Here is a 23312-nt window from a genome sequence, read left to right on the forward strand (position 1 = left end):
TGCAGCATTTTGCTCCATCCATAATCAAACACACATGAAGAAGCTAATCAAGGTCTTAAAGTTATTAGAAAGCTACAGACTGGTGAGTTTTTATTGGAGCAAAACTCTGCAGGACTGTGGCTCTCCAGGACTGACGTTGGCCAACCCTGTTATAGATGATAGTTATACACAGCGCTTCTGTGTTGTACGTCACATGTATCATAAACATGACCAGCGTCGGCCAATAGTGAGCCTACATGGTGACGTGCAACACAGAAGCGCTGCGCTAAAACACTACGTGAACTTACTCAAGGCCCACAGAAAAGGAAATGAATAGTGGAATAAAGTCGTTATTTTTGTGTGTTTTTTTTGCGCACAAAAAGTATTCTCGTCGCTTCATAAACTTAAGATTGAGCCACTGTAGTCACTTGGACTATATTAACGATGTCTTTAATAGGGCTGGTCCGAATACAATTTTTTGAGCTTCGAAGCTTCGATAGGAATTAACATCGAATATTCGAAGCTTCGGAGGGAGGGGGCTGAACATATTCTTCTCTCTAATAAAGGCAGAAATCTCTATGTGTCTGTCTGTTTGCATTTAGATTATTTATCTTGCATTTTGAACCGTTCATCCAATCGACTTCACGAGTGCAGTGTCACATTTGGTGCAATATAGACACGCGAGACCGTGACACGTTCAGAATTAATAAACTTTTAATACAGAACAGCGCGAGCGCCTCACGCGCAGGGCTCCGAGAACGGACACTGCACTAGTGATACAAAACACAGCCTAATATTTTTCTGAGTAACAAATAACTCTCAAATCAGAAATCAGCAGCACAGCACAGTAATTACTGACACAGTAAAGGGTAGGCTAATATATTGTTTCTATTCTATTTCCACAATGTCAAAGCAACACGTGTAGCCTACAAGCTCAGGCATGCACTTCTGCCCATACAAACTCCGCTGTTCTGCGCTCTAAAATAAGAGTATTGTATTTCGCCCAAAAATGCAAAAAAAAAATAACCGTGTGAGAGCGTTTTAGGCTATATGTTATAGCCAGATATGACGACGCTTACAGCACGCGTCACCGCAGATCAGCATCTATTCATCAAGCCAACGTGCAAACTATCGCAAATCAAAGTGAAAGTGGGTCGCAGATGCTTTAACACACAATCAACTTCATTAAAAGTAAAGAACCGAAATGATCTTACCAGGGCTGTTGCGCGCTCTCTTATTGCGGTCTTTGATTTAGAAATTTTAGCTGACGATCAGTAAAATGCAGCTGTTGCTGGTGAAGTGCACTCCATTACATCTGCCTATAGCGCGGGATTTGAAGTTCGGATTCATATCCGTTTTGCAAAAACACATTTATGTGTTCATTGTTCATATTGATAAATCAGAGAGAGCTATCCATCTGAGAAAACGCATGACAGCCCCATTCAAGCGCGAATGGGAACCGTTTCTAGGGGGATGCCAGGTGTGAAAAATAAAATTAAAATTAAAACGAATATTCGAATGTCAAATTTGAAAATCGAATACCAACCCACCGAACGAATATTCGAATACTCGAATATTCTGGTACAGCCCTAGTCTTTAATACATTTTCTGGGCCAGCAAGTTGAAATCCCTTAGAAGCCTATGGAGGAGTGATCCAGCTCTCAGATTAAATAAAAAAATCTTAATTTGTGTTCTGAAAATGAACAAAGGTCTTACGGGGTTGGAACAACATGAGGGTGAGTAATTACTGACAGAATTTACATTTTTGGGTGAACTAACCCTTTAAGCATTTCAATTCAATTGAATAAACTTTATTAATCCCCAGAGTCGTAAATTTACACGTCACAGCAGCACATACCACACAGCAAATAATAAATAAAAAACATTCACAACAATAAATATTTTCCAGTATCAGTTCTGCAAGGCATTATGATTATACAACCAAATGATTCTATAATATAATCCATCATCTCGTATAGCACTGATTGTACAGGCTAATAGCAGTTGATAAAAAGGACTTTCTAAATCACGCCTTGTGACAGCGGGGATGAATTAGTCTTGAGCTAAATGAACTCTCTAGAACTGTTTCATGAAGGGTGTGACAATCATGATTCATTATAGAGACCAATTTATCAATCATTCTATCATGCCTAATCTCCTCTATTGTGGGTAACACAATCCCCACAACAGAACCTGCCTTCTTCATGAGCTTGTTTAATTTGTTCTTCTCCTTTTCCAACAATCCTCCTCCCCAACAAGTGACGGCATTCAAGATCATGATACCACTGAATCATAGAAGGTCTTTAGTACCTGACATACTCCAAAGGATCTCAGTCGTCTTAACAGATGAATACGACATTGACCCTTCTTATAGACTTGTATCGTATTATCAGACCAATCAGGCTTTACTAATCTGATGATACAGTCTCAATTTCCGACCCTCGTATGTTTACTGGTGCAACTTGCTAAGGATATTATCTACTAAAATCAACCACAATTTCCTTAATTTTACTAGCATTTAGCCTAAAACTGTTTATCTCACACCAATCCACAAAAACTCTCGAATAGCTCCCGATACTCACCCTCATCACGGTCTGTTATACAGACAACAATTGCTGAGTCATCAGAACATTTCTGGAGGTCACAGGTTTCAGAGTTGCACTGAAAGTCTGATATATAAAAAGTAAACAAAAAAGGAGCTAAAGCCTTTCCTTGAGGGACTCCAGTACTGCACTTAACTACTTGAGATACACAGTCATGCATTCTCACATACTGTGGTCTGTTTAGGAGATAGTCAGTTAACCAATTGACAATACTCTGATGTTCTCCATCATTCTCCATCTTACATTTAAGTAGTGAAGGCTGTATAGTATTAAATGCACTCGAGAAATCAAAGAATGTAATTCTGACGATGTTATCCAGAGTCTCTAAATGACTTAGTCATTTGTGTAAGAGATAAATAATTGCATCATCTACCCCAACACCAGTTTTATAGGCAAACTGTAGTTTATCCTCAGCAGCATTCATCACCTGCTTAATATGGTTTAATACTAATCTCTCAAAGACCTTCATCAACTGCACTGTTAAAGCAATTGGTCTGTAGTGTGAGAACTCTGAGGGGTTTGTTATCTTAGGCACTGGTACTATACATGATGTCTTCCATAAAACAGCTTCCATCATTTCTTTGCCTATTTAAATCCAAACAGAGACTCTTTTTTTTGGCCTGACAGTGTATGTTTTTATTGAACATTGATGGGTCAAATCATTTTGGTAAAATAAATCATTAAAGTGGTTTCTTTTGATTAAAAATCGTATAAATGTAAAAGGGGCTTTTACTTCAGACTCGGGATAAAAGACTCACCAGGACTTCAGCAACGTTTGTACTGTTTTCTGTTTATTTTGATAAATAGCTGAAATTCATTTTTGTTTAATAATTAAACTGTCATTAAAATAAATTTCATTTTAAAAACACTTATATTTAAAAACTATTACATTTTTAAAAACTAAAGATTCTGAAAGCTTTGAAGGAGATTCCTTAAAAAATATTTTTGGCTTTACAGTAATAACAATAATTGTGATCATTTATTAAATGAAATGATTAATATCATATTTTTAAATAAGATTGTTTCCTAATATGAATATGGGGGAACCATATGGTTACTGTCACTTTATAAATGTATTATTAAACATCTGAATCTAACCATGTCATGTTAACAAATGGAAAAGTCAGCCAGCTATTAATTATAATGTTAATTATTGTGCCTTTTGGCCCAACAGTAGGGTCAAACTTTACATATTATTCAGAAAAACTGTTGATTTAATTATCTTGAACAAAACTGAAAATCATTAACAAGACCTTTATCTCAAAATATATTCAATAATTTTAGCGATTCTCAATGGCTAATTAAAGCGCTTCTGTCCGTGATAACTCCAAGAATCAGCCAAAATTCCATGTGAAAAGTGGATGTTTAGGAAAGTTGTTGTGCCATCTAGTGGTTAAAAGGATAATACAATCAAATGCAGCTTTTACCCCGGTGGCCTTTAGCCCTGTTGTACCCTACTATTAATAAAACATGTTTTCTCTCTAAAACTAATACAAATACTGCTCTATAAATTACAGAAGTATTTACAGGGTTAATTTAATGGAGCAGACAAATAATCTGCATGGAAACTATTTGAAATATTTCTTTTTATTTCTCATTATCAACAACAGGAAAAGAAAGAGAGCAGCTTCTCCAGTATCCAACTGTCTGACCATGAAGGCCACGAAATTCAGTGATGGACCAGTGACCTTTGAACCTGTGTGAGTATCATCATGTAGGGTGAGAGACACATGAACACAGAATGCACAAAGGTTCAGAAAATGTTACATTTCATATGGCTAAAGTTCTTAACAAGTATAACAATTAACAAGTGGAAGTCAAGATGCAAAGAAAGGAATTGTTAAATTGTGTTTTCTTATGCTTCTCTCTGCCATTTCTCTGTTAGACCTCCATTTACACAGGAATGAGTTTTGTTACATGTGTTGCATCAGTGTTACAATGTGACTGTGTTACAATGTGAATTATTCTTTAAATAAGTGATGCACCGAAATTATTCATTTTGATAAAAACTGAAACAAGAAAAGTCTGGTTAGGAATAAATAAAATGAGTGGTTCCCAATCTGGTTGTCATGACAAATTGCTGGAGGTGCCACAAAATCTTTGCTCATTCCAGTATTTTAAATATATAAATGTAAGTGTTTTGTAAGGATACACTGATCGATCTGTCATAAATCAGCCAATAATAACTTCCTATGAATCGACTGATTGTCTCTTGTAATATTATGTTGATGACACAAATGCATGACTGCTCAAACCAGACAATGAAGCATATACATAAATCATTTATATAAAGAACTTTAAAAAAAATCAGGATCCACATCAGCTGATCAAGATTATAGGAAATCTGTGAAAAATTTTTATTTTTATTTTTTTCTAAAGGAAAGGTGGCAGGTTATTTAGACTTAAAATCTCAGATTTTTCAAATGCTTCACTTGTGGCAAAGGGGACATTAATGTGCAACAAGGAAATGCAGAAACAAGTTGAGTTTGCAGTCTCTTTTCATCTGCCGTCAGTCATCATTTACTTGTAAATTAATTACATGTAATCATTTAAGATAGACACTGCTTTTTCTCCATGTCAGTGCTTCTGTGACATTTTAAAATAATGGTTTCTGGTTTAATCTTTATGCCAAAAATGTTAGGCTTCTGTCTTCTTTTCTTCTTTTTTTGAACATTTTGACTAATGAAAACTTGATGTCTTCTTATTTTAAATATGAAGGTCATTATCTGCCCCCACATGCCTGATTTATAAGAGCTCCAACCCATGATCAGTGTGCAAATTTCACAAAGACAAAATTTGGTAAATTCTGCCTGAACTTTAATGGTTAAGTTTAGTTATATTTTTGGTTTATTATGAAACCGTAGCGGGACAGATTAGACTATGGTGGGTGGCCACAATCTAGTTAATGAATGGGAAACACTGAATAAAAATATCATTGCTAGAACAGAACCTTGAGAAACTCCATGTGTGATATTAGGATGTCAGTTTGCCATAATAGATGGAAATTTGTCTGTAAGAGCAAACACTACTCATATGATATGATTTTCATATTAAACATTTAATTATTTTCTTTATTTTCACAAATGTGTTTTCAGTGGTGGGAGAGCTGACCAGATCAGAGATGTGTCCTGTCAGACCAGCTCATCCTCCTCCTGTCAGACCAGCACATCCTCCTCCTGTCAGAAACACATCAGTCATCATGACACAGAAGCAGCCCTGCAGCTCGATTCTCACCAGCCAGTGCATGATGATCTGCAGAGAGTCAAAGACCAGCACAAAACCAGCATGAAGAACAAGTATGAGAGCTTATTTGAGGGATTCAAACTACAAGAGAATCAGACCCTCCTGAACAGGATTTACACACAGCTGTACATCATAGAGGGAGAGAGTGAAGGAGTGAATGAAGAACATGAGGTGCTACAGATGGAGAAAAGTTACAAGACCCTCCAAGACACTCCAATCAACTGCAATGACATCTTTGATCCTTCACCTGAACTAGGATATGAAGAGAAGAGAAGAGAGAAGAAAGACAAAATCAAGACTGTTCTTACTAAAGGCATCGCTGGAATTGGAAAAACCGTCTCTGTGCAGAAGTTCATTCTGGACTGGGCCGAGGGAAAAGCCAATCAGGATGTAGATTTCATATTTGTTCTTCCATTTAGAGAGCTGAACTTGATTAAAGATCATCAGTACAGTCTTCACAGACTTCTGCTGGACTTTCATCCTGAACTTCAAGATCTGGACTCAAAGATTTATGATGAATGTACAGTTGTGTTGATCTTTGATGGTCTGGATGAAAGCAGAATTACACTGATGTTTTCAGACAGTGAGAAAGTTTCTGATGTGACTGAGTCTTCATCAGTGGGTGTGTTGATGTCAAACCTCATGAAAGGAGATCTGCTTCCCTCTGCTCTCATCTGGATCACCACCAGACCAGCAGCAGCCAATCAGATCCCCTCCAAATACATCAACCGTGTGACAGAAATTCAGGGATTCAATGACCCTCAGAAGGAGGAATATTTCAGGAAGAGAATCAGTGATGAGGATCAAGCCAGCAGAATCATCTCACACATCAGAAAAGCAAGAAGCCTCCACATCATGTGCCACATACCCGTCTTCTGCTGGATCTCAGCCACTGTGCTTCAAAACATCCTGAAACAAGATCTCAGTGCAGAAATCCCTCAAACTCTGACTGAAATGTACATACACTTCCTCCTCATTCAGACTAGCATGAGGAACCAGAAGTATGAAGAGAGAGATCCAGAGAAACTCCTGCAATCCAACAGAGACGTGATTGTGAAACTTGCTGAACTGGCTTTCAATCAGCTGATGAAGGGCAATGTGATGTTCTATGAGGAGGACCTGATTGAGAGCGGCATAGACGTCACTGACGCCTCAGTGTATTCTGGGATTTGCACTGAGATCTTTAGGGAGGAATCTGTGATTTATCACAGGAAGGTTTACAGCTTTGTACATCTCAGCTTTCAGGAGTTTTTTGCAGCACTGTATGTGTTTCTCTGCTATTTACACAAGAACAGTGAAGTTCTGAAAATATTAATTACAGGAAAGTCCAGAAATCAGTGTGAGGATGTTCCTATTGATGTGTTTCTGAAGGAAGCAATGAATAAAGCCTTGAAGAGTAAAAATGGACACCTGGATCTTTTCCTTCGATTCCTTCATGGCATCTCACTGGAGTCCAATCAGAGACTCTTACAGGATGTGCTGATTCACACAGAGAACAACCCAGAGAGCATCAAGAAAATAATCCAAAACCTCAAACGAGGTCAAAAAGACAATGTCAGTCCTGAAAGATGGATTAATCTGTCACACTGCATGATTGAGATGAAGGATAATTCTATTGTTGAAGAAATGCAGGCATTTTTAAAATCTAAAGCAAAACGTAAAATTCTTTCTCTTGCACAATGCTCAACTTTGGCAAACATGATCCTGATGTCAGACGAGGTGATGGATGAGATTGACCTTAAAAAGTACAACATTAAATCAAAGGAGGGTCGAAGGAGACTGGTACCTGCTGTGAGGAACTGCAGAAAAGCTTGGTGAGTGTGAAGGTCTAATAACACAATTATTACATGTGACCAGGGGTTAAAGGGAGCCGGAACGGTCCGGATTTGAGTGCATCTACGCCGGTTCACACATGCAGACAAAGTCGTTCATCCCCTCCCCGCTGAACACCAGCATTTACAAATGTGTGAAATGCACTCACGGTGGTTGAGCGTGGTAAAGTTAGTTTTAGGTTCAATATTCGCCGGACATGTGTTTGCCCTTCTCACTCTTCTATAGGGTCGGCAGTCTTACAATTCAATTCAATTCAATAGCAGGATTAGTTTTAACATTATGTGACCATTGTATATCGACATGAAATATTCATTCAAAATCACCTACGTATAGCTGCATATTTATACCTTGAGAATGATTTGACGCGTTTCCACAGCGCATGATGTCTAAGGGAACGTCTGCCAAGTACACCAACTGCGGTAAACAGCCTATAATTTGTATTATTTAAAATTACTTTTGACATTTAAAAACAGATGTTTTCAAATTCCAAAGTTTGTAGAAGGTTCCTATTGGCAATATTGACTTAGGCTACAGCTTTCCTGGTAGCCTTGAGTAAATTAACTTTTTTAAGAAAATGATTCATAAAAACATAAATATCAGTTGAGCCTATGTTTACTTTCTTCACTGACACAGACGAAAATGAAAATACTATCAGTCAAAGTTCAGCTTTAGGAGGGGAAGAAATAGGGCAGGATAAGGAGACTGAGAGAAAGATGAAGATGAGGAGAGAGCAGGTATTGACAAATAATCTAATGCCCACTGACATGGTTTTAAAGCTATTTCTTTTCCATTTTTTTAGATAAAACAATTGCACATATGTAGGTCAGAGACATCCAAATTTTCTCGGGGGAGAAAACCCAGAAGGGTTCCTGAACCCCCCTAACTACCTCACATTTGAATGCCCATGTCTGTGGGTGGGGCTGTGGATGGTAATGTGGGCTGGTGTGGCTACAGTGCCAGGGCTGAATTTTTCCATTTTCAGCCCAGTCAATTTTAACATAGTATCGTCATCATACCAGTGTAGATGTAGATGGACCAAAATACAACCATTAAAATATCAAGTAAATAAGTATTGTGATAGTTGGTGCCACAGTGACACTCTTGTCCCAAAAAGTATTGCTATACCACGATACTCAATATGTTGTCCCATGGTGAGTAATTTTTCCCTGAGAGTTCCCCCACCTGCCAAATCCCACTTTAACCACTGCATGTGACACATTGTGATGGATGTTTGATGAATATTATGTTCACAAGCATAAAACATTAATTACTTGCACTAATTGCAGTGTGTTGTTTTCATTCTCAACCAAATTGTCTAGTGGTGGAACGGATCACAACATTCACGGTTCACAATAAAAAATTAAAAAAATCACGGTTCGGATCATTTGCTGTTTTTGAGCCTCGGATCGGATAATTTTTCGGATCAGCTTTTAATTGCTTTTAATTTATTACTTAAAGGAGAACTCCGGTCAATTTTAACATTGAGCTCATTTTTTTTTACATTTGGAGTGCTGTCAGTACAGAGAACAATGACAAAAATCGGTGTTGCCTACACCGTGTTATCCTCTTTTTAAAATTTGCACCCTGTTGACTTCAATGGGGCATGTTTTGAACCTGCTTTTAGCCTCTTAACATCCTTGATGTGTCATTACAAGTGCACAGCCAATGTGAGTGATTCCTTCACAGTGAACACCGGTCAATCTGACTGCAGTAGATGTGAAAGATATGAATAAAAATTGTTTATTCAGCCAGCGCTCATACCTGTATTTACATCCTGTTTTCCAGGGCCGTGCACAGACATTTTAAGGGGCAGTGGCCTAAACCAAAAAAGGGGCACTATTTTGTTTTTTTGGGGGGGTTGGCACTAGGCCTGTCGCGATAGTCAATAAATCAATTAATCGCACTATAAAAAAAATGAGCTCGATAATTTTTCCGGCCGCGATAATTCCTTTTGCATGCTTGTTTGTTTTCCTCGTCTCTCTCTCTCTCTCTGCCAAAGAGACTGGATGACCACTCTCGGTTCCTTAGCGTATAGGAGGAGTGAACCCTCTTGTCAGTTGCACGGTCTTTGTGTGGGGAGGCGGCGCGCTGCGCTTGTCAGTCACATGGTCTTTGTGTGGGAAAGCGCCGGCGGGACTGCTTGCGGCGACTGCCGGGAGAGAGAGAGAAGACGCTAGTTGTGAGTTGGAGGAAAAAAAAAAAGAAAAAGATGGAATTGGTTTCAAAGCCAAACGCGACAGCGAGCCCGATCTCATGAAAATGCATATCTATACCACAAATGTTATTTCTTGTGCCATTTATACGCCAAAAATAGTTTTTGCATGCATATGATATGCACTTTATGGCGTGTAATACGCACGCACTCCTCACCCCTAATCCTAACCAAGTATTTTCAGTGCGTAGCATACACGCAATAAAGCGCGTCTCCGTCTTCCCGACAGTACACAATCACTCGGGCATTTAGTCAACGAAGTAACAGAAGGACAGTGCAAAATGGTGTGATATGGCCTGTTGGGGCTTTTTTTATTTGTTTACTAAGGTCCTAACTGGCAGTTTTGCCTGTTATGGAATGTATCACTATTTATGTCTGAGCCTAATGTTTAATATTTTTTGAAGTGCAATTTTGTTTACATCCATTTATTGTTTTTGGTATTTATTTAAGTGAATTTTTTGTTAACAGACACTGAGAGTCTATTGCTTTTATTGTTTTTGGTTGTTTTGTTCATTTTTTGTGGATATTTAAAGGAGCTGTATGTAAGAAATGTATTTCAATTAATCATAAAATGGCCCTGATATGTCACTAGACATTAAGAAATCATGTTCATTTCAAATACTTATATCACTGACAACAGTAGTACGGCCAGGATATTGTCATTTAAAAAGTGAAGTTGCAGCCCTCAACTGATGTTGATGTTGTCATGTTGTGTTTTGGCCTGAAGCGCCACCCTCCACCTATCTACCAATCACGAAGTCAGTAGTGTTTCAGTAGTGTTGCTTTCGTCAACGAAAATTATGACGAAATATTGTCGTCAACGAACCGTTATCACCTGACGAAAACGAGACGAGACGTAAATGCTGGTCATGTGACGATGACTAAAATACATGTATAATGCAATATCGTTGACGAATAAAAACGAGACTAAATGTGGTTTACAAAATAAAAACTATGCTAAAATGTCTCTTCATTTTCGTTGACCAAAACGAGACGAGACGAAATGTTATAACGTCATGACGAATGAGAGAGTTGTGCGTGAACCCAGAGTTTGTCGGCTTTAAATTCTGGTTTGCGATCTGGTCACCCGATTATCAGCGAATTTAACAATATTACTCCATTAGTTATTCTATTAAAATGTCTCATTGATATATTTGACACATTCATAATCATTACTTTTGCCGGTTCTTTGTGACAGCTGTATGTTATTGGCAGCGTCTCTGGTTACATGAACGCATCACCGCATCAGCACCAGAACATGGAGATTTTATTTTAGAGAATAATCGCACAACCTATTCGATATCCTATAATTAAATAAACTAATCGAATATCCAAAAATCGCGACTCATCCCTGCATGGAATCTATTGTTTATTTTCCCAAATCTTCACGTCTCAACCATTTTCTAAAGGGATTATAAACGTTTCTTCATTGGTTCGCTTTTAATTATATTCGTATTCTTTACTGTGGTAAAGTAGAAAAATGTCTACATTTGCACTTGCATGTCAAATTATTTTTAACACAGTTTGTGCTTGTTATATTAGACATAGGGCGCATCAAGTTTAGTTGTAAAGCGCGTTTCACACGCGCGGGTGATTTTTAGTTTCACTTTCTCTGGCAGCGCAATCTCAAACATAGCCTAAATATTTCGCCCTTGTGGAGGATAAAATTCGCTCTTCAGATCAATTTTCATAAAGTAGAAAACACGAAGATATCATAAAGAGATCGTTGGTCTCTTTCCTGCTCGTGTCCCACATCCCTCTCAAAGCGCAGAGTGGTAGGCTATATCACGCGTCTTTGTGTGGAAATATAAAACGAGTTTTTATTTTTATATTTTTTTAAATAACCCCCCAACCACCGCCGGTAGTTGGTCCATTACCGCGGAGGTAAAAAAAAAAACCTGCCACCGTCACAGCCCTAAATATAGGCTACTAAATAAATATAATAAGATAACCTTGTTTGAAATTCTATATTGACTGGGTTAAATAGAACTGCATTACTAAAAAGAGACTAAAATACAATTTTCATTGACTAAAACTCGACTAAAATGTCATCAGTTTTCGTCGACTAAAACTAGACTAAAATGCCATCAGTTTTCGTTGACTAAAACTAGACTTAAATGTCATCAGCTTTCGTCGACTAAAACTTGACTAGACTAAAAAGAGTATGAACGTGACTAAAACTAATAAAAACTAAAACGACAGCTTGACACAAAGACTAGACTAAAACTAAAATTAAAACAGGCCGCCAAAAACAACACTATGTTTCAGCATCTGGGTTGCCAGCTCTGCTCTAATTACCACAGCTACGTAGCAGCCTACGTTCCTGCTGGATCCTGCAGCCTATCTGGCAACCTCGAGTCAGGGGGGAGGGGGAGGGAACACACCGCTCTGAAAGTGATTGCAGTACCAGTTTTGGCCACAATCTTACATACGGCTCCTTTGAAATGTTTTCCGTTTTCAATGTTTAATATTCTTTAAAGGTGCTCTAAGCGATGCCGGGAGTCGTAACTTCTTGTTGACATTCGAATTGTTGTCAAACAAAACGAAGGATAGCTAGACCCTCCCTCCTCCCCTCCCTTCCGGCATAAAGGAAAGTCAAAGTAGTCACTACAAACAAAGTTAAGTTTTACTGATACTTCATTCAATGTGTAATGTCGCCAAGTTAGATAAATGCTTTTATATATTGCAGAACAAAATGCAGAAAAAGAGAAACATTGTCTCGCCACCTAAGGATACTATAGCTCCCATACAATGACGCAATAATAGCAAGATAACATTAGCTTCGCATTTCCCAGTGAGCATAAACAACGGCGGCGTCGTAAACAAATTTAGTCAAAGTTGTCAATAGCCTATAAATGAACATTCAAATTCATAACAAACAGTGAATGAAACCAATCATTCACACAAATTGTCGACCTAACGTTACTGTGAATTTGCTTGATCATTTACAATAGATTGATCGCTAGCTGCTAGAAACATAGAAGTTATGTTGTATTCATCAAAGTTAACGCTGACTGCATAGTTCTAGCTAATTACATCCTTGTGTTGGTTTGGCGAACATGAACGTCAGTTTAGAAAGAAAGATGGATTTACCTGTTCTGCAAAAACAGAGCAACTGAATGTCGGATTGGAATCCCTTCTGCCGGCGGAGTTCTCCCACCTTTCGAAGGTTTTTCCGATGTAAATTCGGGACTTCGCGCGTTCCTTATCCTTGTCCCTCTTCTTTGCAATTTGTTCATCGGAACGTCTTCTATTTGGTCGTGTGTCGGCCATAATTCAAACTCCCCTCTTCATGCTTCTCTCTCCTCCACACCCCCTTCATGTGCACGCTCACTAACTCCCCAAACCCCACCCTCAAATACTTCTTGCCAGTGATTGGCTGGAAAACTGTTTGTTGAGTTTCGTGGTGCGGGTGAGCCCAGTTTGTTTTTGTTGCCGTTTGTGGAGCCTGTGGTGTCTGGAGAGACTGCGTTTTTTTACAGTGTGTTCAGGGGACAGGCAGCTAGCGGATAGTGAGGAGATGTTTGCTGTATGTGACAAAAAATGTTTTGGCCTAAAAAACGCGTGACATCGCTTAGAGCACCTTTAAAAATAAAAGTTTATAGATCTTTGAAAAGGTGTACCTGCATTATTATGCCATTATCATTATATTAGATGAAAATGGTCTCAGAACAATAATATTATCGTTTATCGCAATAATTTCTTGGACAATTTATCGTCCAACAAAATTTGTTATCGTGACAGGCCTAGTTGGCACACTACAAAGTGTGCCAACAACAGAAAATTTTGTTATTTGTATTAGATCTGATTGAGAGTACAATAATTTGATTAGACAAGCAGCTAATTCTAAGAACGTGGATATGTTGTGCACAGGGCTGGACTGTAAAAAAAAAAAAAAAAAAAAATCGGCCCTGGCATTTTGGCCCAGACTGGCCTTTGAGCGGAGCGGTGGGGGTGGGGAAGAGGGGCACCTCAGTCGATGAGGGCAGACGGGCAGAGGCTCTAGCCACCGGGCCACCCCCCTGTGCACAGCCCTGCTGTTTTCGGTCAAAGTCCATAGTAATCGATTGTCGAGTTCACGCGCGTGATCATAGGTACTAAACCAACTCGACAAAATACAGGTATTTGCGCTGGCTTAAATAACTTCAAAAACTACTAGCCTAACTGATAAAGTGAACAGTTGGTAATAAAATAAGAACAAATTCACAAATTACAAGGAGAGATGAATACTAAATAACAAAGTCTACCAGTAGTATTCAGGTACAGAAATGAATAATGAACCCTAATTATAAAATAACACTGTAGAAATTAAATATGGTTTCATCTTTGTTTTCATCTGTATTTTGTTGTTTTATTAACATTAATGACACAGACAACTGTAATGGTGCGTTCACACCGGACGCGTTTAGCGCGTCAGGCGCGAGTCATTTCAATGTTAAGTCAATGCAAAGACGCGTTACGCGCGTAAAAAATTCCTGCGGCGTGAATGAGGCGTTTAGCGCGGCAGACGCGAATTCGCCTCATTCGCGCGTCAAGTTCGCGCGAATGACGCGAATTGAGCGTCTGGCGCGTTAAGCGCATTACGCGCGAATGATTTTATTAGTGCTATTTGTGCATTCACGCGTTTGACGCGAATTCGCGTCTGACGCCCAAGTTGAAAAATCTGAACTTCTGCGTCAATTCGCGCCGCGTTAACCAATCAGGAGCCTGCTTGCTGCTGTCACGTGGTGAAGTGACAGTTTATAATGTTATTTTATGTTTGGCCTCAATAAATTATTTTGTAATATGACTAAAAATGCACAATAAAGCAAATAAAAACATAAAACTCGATTTCAATATATGAGAGATACTCATTTTGTATTGAATGCTATTTATTCCATATCTATTCTAGATTATATGAAACATTATTAATCTAATGTAAAGACAACAAACACAATTTAGTGTATAAAAAAAAATCACAGGACAGGTTTCATTTTTGAAGGCTGCAGCCCCATTTATTATCAAAACAAAAATAAATCACAGATTAGGTGCGGGCGAGGGTGAACCTCACGCCGGGCTGTACAACGCGGGCTCGTCAGGCAGCGACCACCACTCGAGGCCGAGGCTTATACGGCCTACGCTTTCCTCGTCAGCGTCCTCACCGTTAGGTCCACCAAACCTACCTCCTGGAGCAAATTGTGAAACCCCTGAAACCCTCCGGAGGGTTTGGTGGACCCGAGAACAGCGATGTCCACTACGCTGCTGTTTCTGCTCTCCAGAGCATATACGAGCGGTGACTCTCTCGATTAATGCTAATGCTAATGCTCGATAAACATCTAAAAAAAGATGGCCACCAACAGGTTTCGAAACTTTCGCCTCTGACGCGCGTAAATTTCGATTCAAACTTTTGATTTTACGCGCGTCAATTTCGCTCTTGACACGCGAATGCACACAAAGTGGTCAAGCGTATAACTAGACGCGGCAGGCGCGAATTTTGACGCATTTTCGCGTCCGGTGTGAACGCACAGTAAGAATATTAGGTGTGTGCTGTTTCTTTAAGACCGAATGCACGGACCGACGAAACTGAAAAACAGCCGGTTTCTTTCTAGACTGTTCACTTGTGACATAACCAACAGAATACTTGCCGAGACGGGTATTTAGACGAGTATTTTGACATAATTTTGTTTCCGTTCAAGGGCAAGGAAACGTGTAAGAGGAATCAATTTGCTGTTCGAGCGCTATCTGAAACGCTCCTCTCTCTCTCAAAATGAAAATTTAGCAGTTAATCCGCGAATCACATGCGTGCCAAACCGTGGGGCACGGTCCGTACGGATCATGGATCAACTGCGATCCGTTCCACCCCTAAAATTAACAGTTTCCTTTTACCTCAATTAAGTTTTGTATAAACCAGAATAAACATGTTTGTGGATTTTAAATCACATTTATTTTAATTGCTGGATCTTCCTGCTGAACAGACAACCAGCATGATGTTATATGTTGAAGTTGTTCTTGACTCCAGCATGCCTTTTAATCAGTTATCCTTTTTTTCAGTTTGGCAGACTGTAATCTCACAGATCAGGACTGTGAAATTGTTTCTTCAGCTCTTCAATCATCAAACTCCCCCCTGAGAGAGCTGGACCTGAGTAACAATGAACTGCAGGATTCAGGAGTGAAGCTGCTCTGTGTTGGACTGAGGAGTCCAAACTGTCAACTCAACATACTGAGGTACTTGAGGGTCTGTGAAAAATAACCACACAAGGACTTATCATGGCAAACTTATTCTGAAATGAATCTTATTCAAGGATTATTTCTCACTGCATCCCAAAATTAAAGTAAATTAATCTGATCATTCTGATGAAATGTGATGCGTTTGAGTTGATGTGGGTGTTGATTATGTTTGCATGAATTGCCTCAGATCATTACCATATGAATAGCACGCGCTGTCTGTAGGCATGTTCACATTTGCAGGAAGCTGACACGAGAGACAGTTACATCTGTCTCTCTTATACAGATTATATAAACAGAGAATATTTGTTTTAATTTTGAATAGGATAATTTAAAAGTAGACACTTACATGTATCTATAGATATATTGCTCATGTCTATGTGACAAATATTTGCAGAGTTTTGTTTCTTTTTTGTGACGCACTGCAGAAAAAAAGTTCACAGAGACGGCAGAAAACATCCTGTTTGTTTTGCTATGATTGCAAGTGGACACAAATGAAAGTAAACTTTTTACAGTTTCAAATTATGTATTGCTGTATAACCGTATTACCATAAATTACATAAATTAGTATTTTAAGTCTTTTGCTGCTATGTGAAAAAATCCCCCAAAATATATAATCCATTAGTAATTGGATTGATGGCTCGATCGTACTGAAAAGCCTTAATTTAAACACCTTAATCAATTCGATTGAGCTCGATCCGAATGAAATTTTGATCGAATTGAGAGCGGTGGTTTATTCCTTTTCTAATCCAATCGAGAGGACATGTAAAACATTTGATCGGATTGAAAACCGAAACTGAAAGGACTGCGCATGCAATGACGTTGAAATAGCGTAATGACGTATGATGTGCGAACAAGCTGTTATTCCTGTTGAATAAAGTGTCATATAAATGAGTGTCCCGTCATTCTATAATCCTCCTTTCACTCAGCATCTGTGAAGTGGAGCAGGACAACGTCCCACCAGTCCTTGTTTCAGATTCTCATCCACAGACGAGATATGGCGGGGAGGGGCATTTTTACTGCGTGATAAATATAAGCCACATGGCACAACGGTTCAAATGTTCACTGTCTCCAAATTATGACCAGAAATGGACAAATATTAAGTCGGCTGTTTAAAACAAATAAAGAATCAATGTAGGAGAATAGTTATTATGTGCAAACAGTGGGAAACTCTATTTGTGAGTTTTTTGCGCATGTCAAAAAATCTATTCCGATTTGAAGCTTGTGACATAAAAGCTTGTGACCCGATCACTTGTTAAGCATTCATGTAAACACTACATTCAGATTCATCAACACTCAAAATGTCCCTCAGCAACATGTGTTTTTGTTGTTTTTCTGCAGCAACTTTGAGCACTTTTCATATTCTTTATCCTGGCTGAAGCACTTTTGTTTCAATCTATAAGAATAATATTATCAGTCTATGTTAGCCTATAGTTTAAAGTTAAAGATATTAATATTAATAAGTTGAGTCTTATGTTTATTTGATGGTGATTTCACATTTCTTGTTTGTATGAAGGCTAAATACAAATAAAATATTAACAATAATTTTTTGTACCATTTTTATTTCTAAAATATTATATAGTTTTATAGGAGGAGGTTTCAGAGACTTTTGTAGGAGGAGGTTTCAGAGACTTGGCAAATTAATTTATCAGAAGTTTGTAGGTACAGACATTCATTGTGGGCGTTCTTGGCAGTTTTTTCTGAGGCTTTTATACTGTTCATATCGATATCGGAATTATATCGTATCGACCGAAATTAAGAAATATATTGTGATATAAATTTTGGCCATATCGTCCAGCCCTAATTTCATGGGTAAAAATAGAGTTTTTTTTATTTTGAAATTATAACTTACAATTACAATTAGATAATTTGCACATTTTACAACACTGTGATTTCATTAAAATCAATCAGAGGCCACCAGTAGATGAAGCACACTAACATGGACACTTACTGTTGTTGTAGATTATCTAAGTGTTTGGTGACAGAGGAAGGTTGTGCTGCTCTGGCTTCAGCTCTGAGTTCAAACCCTTCACACCTGAGAGAGCTGGATCTGAGCTACAATCAACCAGGAGAATCAGGACTGAAGCTGCTCTCTGATACTCTCAACCATCTGGACAAACTCAAGTATGTTAAGTAATATAACAATAATCCTGTCTAGTGTGATTGGTTTTGTTTTTTTAAAGGGTTAGTTACAATGAAAATTATGTAATTATTTACTCACCCTCATATTGTTCCAAACCTGTAAGACTTTCATTCATTTTCAGAACAGAAATGAAGAAATTTTAAATAAAATCTGAGATATTTCTGTCCCTCCATTGACAGTGCCACTTCAACGCTTCAAAAAATTCATAGAGATTGTGAAACTGATCTATTTGAATTTAGTTTAATCCAAAATTTCTGAAGAGACATGATCACTTTATATGATTAACAGATTTAATTGACTCTTTTGCTAAACGGAAGCTCAGACATGCTTGCTTGATGTGTGAGAATGTGTGAGAGTTATTCTTGTGTTACAGAGCACGTTTGATCTTCCGCAAGAACCAATAAGGTTCATTCTCGTGTTACACACACTGTTAACCCTTGCTGTAAAAAAAGGCCAAATTCTGACAATTTCATACCATTTTCCATTAAAACAGTAATATACCGTAGAAAACAAAAATAGCCTACAGGAATATACTGTGAATTAACAGCGTTCAAAGTCGACACTCAGAGGCTGTTTTCCCAATCACACCCTATACCCTCAATCACTATTCCCTACATTAGTTCACTAATATAGTCCACTTGACAGAGTGAATAAAAAGAAGTGAGTGAATTGAGACACTGATGAACACCTGATAAGCAGAATCACTGAAGGACAGAGAAACAAGAACAGAAAAAAGAGAAACACAAGAACAACATCTGACTTCCAGCAACACTGAGTGTGAAAACAGTTTACAAACCAGTTTACGATTATTTCTTTCAGACATGTACAAAAGTTCTTGTTGAGAATTAACAGATATTTAGTTGTTGGTGTTTTATTGAATATAATAAGTTTGTAGTCACCATGATGTAGATCAGTATTTGCTGGACATCTGATTCAATGTTCTCTTCCTGTGTATAAGCTTTGAATGTATGGGTGTTTAATATTTACAGATATCTGTGAATTTACAACATGAAATCCAGCAATGTTTTTGTAAACATTTATTATGAAGGATATTGAAATAATAGAGTATATTAAAACATTTCAAACTCCTCCTTGACTTAGACACAGACATCAACATCAACAATCAGCACATGAATCTCAACAATGGTGACAATCAAAAGTTTCATGTCACAATGCATGCTGGGTTCCAGTATTGTATAAAACTCCCATCATGCACTGCAGTATGAATAAAAAAAAAAGTTTATATTGCCACCATTGTTGAGAGACATGTTTGGATTTTTGATATCTCTGTGTTTCTGCAAGACAGTGTAGTTCTGTTTCTGTGGTTGTCCATGAGGTGTTAAAAAATACTCTGATCGGTCTCAGTCACGAAATCCAGAGATTCAGCGAAGAACACAATGTCTCAGTGATTTAATCCAGTTTAAAGGCAGATGAAACAGCGCTGACAAACATGAGGAACACTGTTCGCAACGATACAGTCAGAAGGCTTTTCCGTCTACAAATTCCCATCATTTACCATGGATTTACTGTAACATTAGCCTAGTAATATTAACTGCACCATGAAATGTGGGATATACATATTGAATTGTATTATATTATTTATGTAGACGATGTATTAAAGGACTGATGGATTATAATTACAGTATTTAATAATGTATTTAGGCTACTGTTTTTCATACAAATACCATAGAAACCATAAAGTTACATTTTGCCATGAGTGAGGTTATCATGATCTAAATGCATGATACTGGATGACCAATGGTTAAGTTTAATAAAACTCTAACAGTCAGAATATTACATTTTACCAAATAAAAATTAGCACATGCAGAAACTAAGAAATTAATTTTCCATTAAAGATATTTATTTGGTTAAGGAAAAATGACACATGTTGAATGTTCTACCTCAGATTTGTGAAATGTTCTCCTGTTCGGCAAGTGTTTGTCATGATATGTTCTGACAATAAAGAGTAGTTTAAAACCACAATTAACGCTCTGGTTTCTACAAGTTTCACTTAGGAGCAAAAATCTGCCTTTAAACTTGAAAGAAATAAAGATTTGACTTTATCGTGATAATTATCGATATCGACTGATATAAAAAAAAAATGATCGTGATATTTTTTTTTGGCCATATCGCCCAGCCCTATATCTGAGGTTATAGAATTAAAATATTGTTTTAATGAAGTTGCGCACATTGTACATAAATACACTGTTGACATCTAAGTTTAGAACGAAGATGGAGAATAAATTGAAAGTGAGTGTGGAGAAACTGAGAGAGCAAATAGCATAGTTCCTTTTTCATTCTTTGCTTAGGGGTAATAAGAAGTTTGAAATCCCTTCTCAGTAGTAAACTGTTAGTGAACATCCCGACGCCGCAGACGCTGCTGAGAGCAACATTTAGATGAATATGTTAAAGGAGTCATAATGTTGTTTTAACTTTGGTACCCAATGCTCTATTATAGTCTTTCAGGCACTTCTAAAAAAGAAAAGTGGAAAAAAAATCACCACAGAGCCCCTCAGACCCTTATTTCTAAAGGCATTATTGTCTCGCGAGATCTGATGCGATGTTTTGGCTGTCGTGGACGGTCATTATAATAATGCAAATGAGGGGCGCGTTGATTGGTTGCAGGAAGGAGGGGGGTTGACACCGCAGGTAACTTCAGCATCATTACAAACTGACATGGCGCAAGTTGTCAGAACCCGACCCGGCCGCGACATATGGGATTCAACCGTACATGTTTGAGCCGGACTCTGAACCAGAGCTGGAAAGGGAAGATGTAGAGTTGTTGGATGCACGTCTACATCAAGATGTCTCTGAATGGTAAAGACAATCATTTTGACTGAGACATACATTAACATCAGTTCGAGCAAAAACGTGTGTTGCTATTTTCTCCCACATAAATTTACCTTTTATTTAATGTAGATTAAATTAACGGAGATGTAGTTTTTTTTTTTTATCAGCTTACAGTGGTTTTGAGATTTTTACTATCATGTGGTGTTTTTGCCTTGTTTCACGTTGTGGTTATTTAGACATTCAATATGTTTCTTCTTTAGACATGCAACGTGATGTTATACTTGCATTTAAACAGTTTTAGCCACTGAGCATGGACTCCTGTACCGTCACTACTGTAGCTGCTAGTGTAAAACAAAGTGGAAAGATGTGGCTAGCATTCGTAGAGTCCATTCCCCGTGTTTACCTCGAAGGTAACGTTACATACAATAGCCGCATTAGCTGTTAGCTGCTATTTGTTAACAACAGTAGAGCAATAAAAACACAGTCTTACCTTTTCAATTCTTCCCGCGGCATAGGTTTGCGGTGTCCATATTTGGTATATCCTCCCCCGTCTTGACGTCAAGAGGGGGAAGAAATCAAAATCTCGTTTTTTCGTGCGCGTGCACGTGGCCTATTTTACAAACCCTGAGGTAAACAAACGCTTCACTTTTAAATATCGGCTTCCCGGCCAGTGTATAATCATTATGCAATCATAACATACATTGATTCTCGTGGAAAAGTGAAATTTCTACATTATGACTCCTTTAAAATGTATTGCACACTTTTCTCTTAATAACAAACACAACAAAAACACAGTGACGAGAAATCATTAGTAAAGAAAGCATCTGATCACAGCGACGTGGATATGATTGCACCAGCTCTGCAATTCGGCAGTCAAGTCATGTCTCGATTGTTTATACAGCACTTTATACAATAATAATAATAATTCGTTACATTTATATAGCGCTTTTCTAGGTACTCAAAGCGCTTTCCATGAAAGGGGGAAAAAATATATTTTTATTTATTTATATATTTTTATAATAGATGTTTAAAACCACAAATAGCTTATCTATAATTTTATCTATAGGCCATCTGTAATTTATTCAAGAAAATCATCACAAACAAAGACAGATAATACAGATAAATGTCATGCCGGAGCGGGATTTGAGCGAAGGTAGTTTTACCGGTGTGAGTGAGTGGTACATGAGTGGATCGTTCACTTGGGTCGTGAGTGATTGAGCGAGCGCACTGGCATAGAGTCGAATATTGAGCAGAGCATCACACCGCTTCAATTTTAAAAGAATCACTGTTTTACGGCTGATCAAATGAATTGACCAGTGATCATTTTAATGGGCCATAACTGGGTATTAATTGCTCTCGATATAAATATCCTAAGTATAGTAAACTATTTAAAGCAGTGGTTCTCAAACCTGTCCCGGAGGTCCACCAGCCCTGCACATGTTGTATGTCTCCCTATATCTGACACACCCATTTCAGGTCTTGCAGTCTCTACTAATGAGCTCATGAGTTGAATCAGGTGTGATATATGAGGGAGACATACAAAATGTCTCAAAATGTCTCAAAATACTAAAATAGTGGTACTCCAGGACAGGTTTGAGAACCACTGCAGGGCTTCAGACTGTGACCATTTTTTGAGAATGTGTGAGTTAAAATTTGACGTGGTCACATTTGTGCGAGTGTATGCATTGTCACGCACTTAATCGGTGTCTGCCTACCTGCACTTTCATTAGAAATGTATCTATTCTGTCAAGTATTATCAACTAGGCCAAATCGGCTATTCTACCGTAGTAGTCGGTTACAGTAAAACATCAAGAATTGGCAGTTAAACGGCCATTTCACATCGCAAGCGTGAGCAGCGCATATTTTTGTTCGGCATGTATGTTAACCAATGATTGCATTCACACCGGGAGTGGGAGCGCCACGTGAGCAGCAGTGAAGTGGTCCAGTGAAGAGCAGAGGCTATTTTTGCTGCGCCGCTCACGCTTAATTAAAGTGAAAGCACACTTTTGATGGACAAAATAAATATTGTAACGTCTGAAGAATGACAGACAAGGGAGGCTTCATTCCTGAACTTTTAATCGGAACACAAGAACAACTTTCTCTACCCGGCCTTTTCCGGACTCACCGCATTAACCCTATAACTGCTGGTGCAAAATAAAATGGTAATTTCACAACAATTATAAAGAGTCTGTATGTAGTGGGTTTTCTTCTGCGTTGTGTTTGAGTTTAAAGAAAGAGATCCCACACAATGATGTACTTTTGTTTTTCTTTACTCTTACCCTCACTGTATCTGTGTCAAAAGAAA

The 23312-nt window shown here is 38.1% G+C and overlaps 1 protein-coding gene across 1 annotated transcript in view; it reads left to right on the forward strand.

Moving 5' to 3' along the window:
* The window catches only part of LOC311295338 (uncharacterized protein), a 51532-nt gene that overhangs the window by 15494 nt on the left and 12726 nt on the right, over positions 1-23312 (forward strand). The window contains exons 3-6 of the mRNA XM_084416657.1: positions 4193-4282; positions 5678-7639; positions 15901-16074; positions 18037-18198. Of these exons, the coding sequence (XP_084272783.1) occupies positions 4193-4282; positions 5678-7639; positions 15901-16074; positions 18037-18198 (2388 nt within the window). The remainder of the gene's footprint in view (positions 1-4192; positions 4283-5677; positions 7640-15900; positions 16075-18036; positions 18199-23312) is intronic.

Source organism: Rutilus rutilus, assembly GCF_951802725.1.
Source record: "Rutilus rutilus genome assembly, chromosome: 1".
NCBI classification, from domain to species: Eukaryota; Metazoa; Chordata; class Actinopteri; order Cypriniformes; family Leuciscidae; genus Rutilus; species Rutilus rutilus.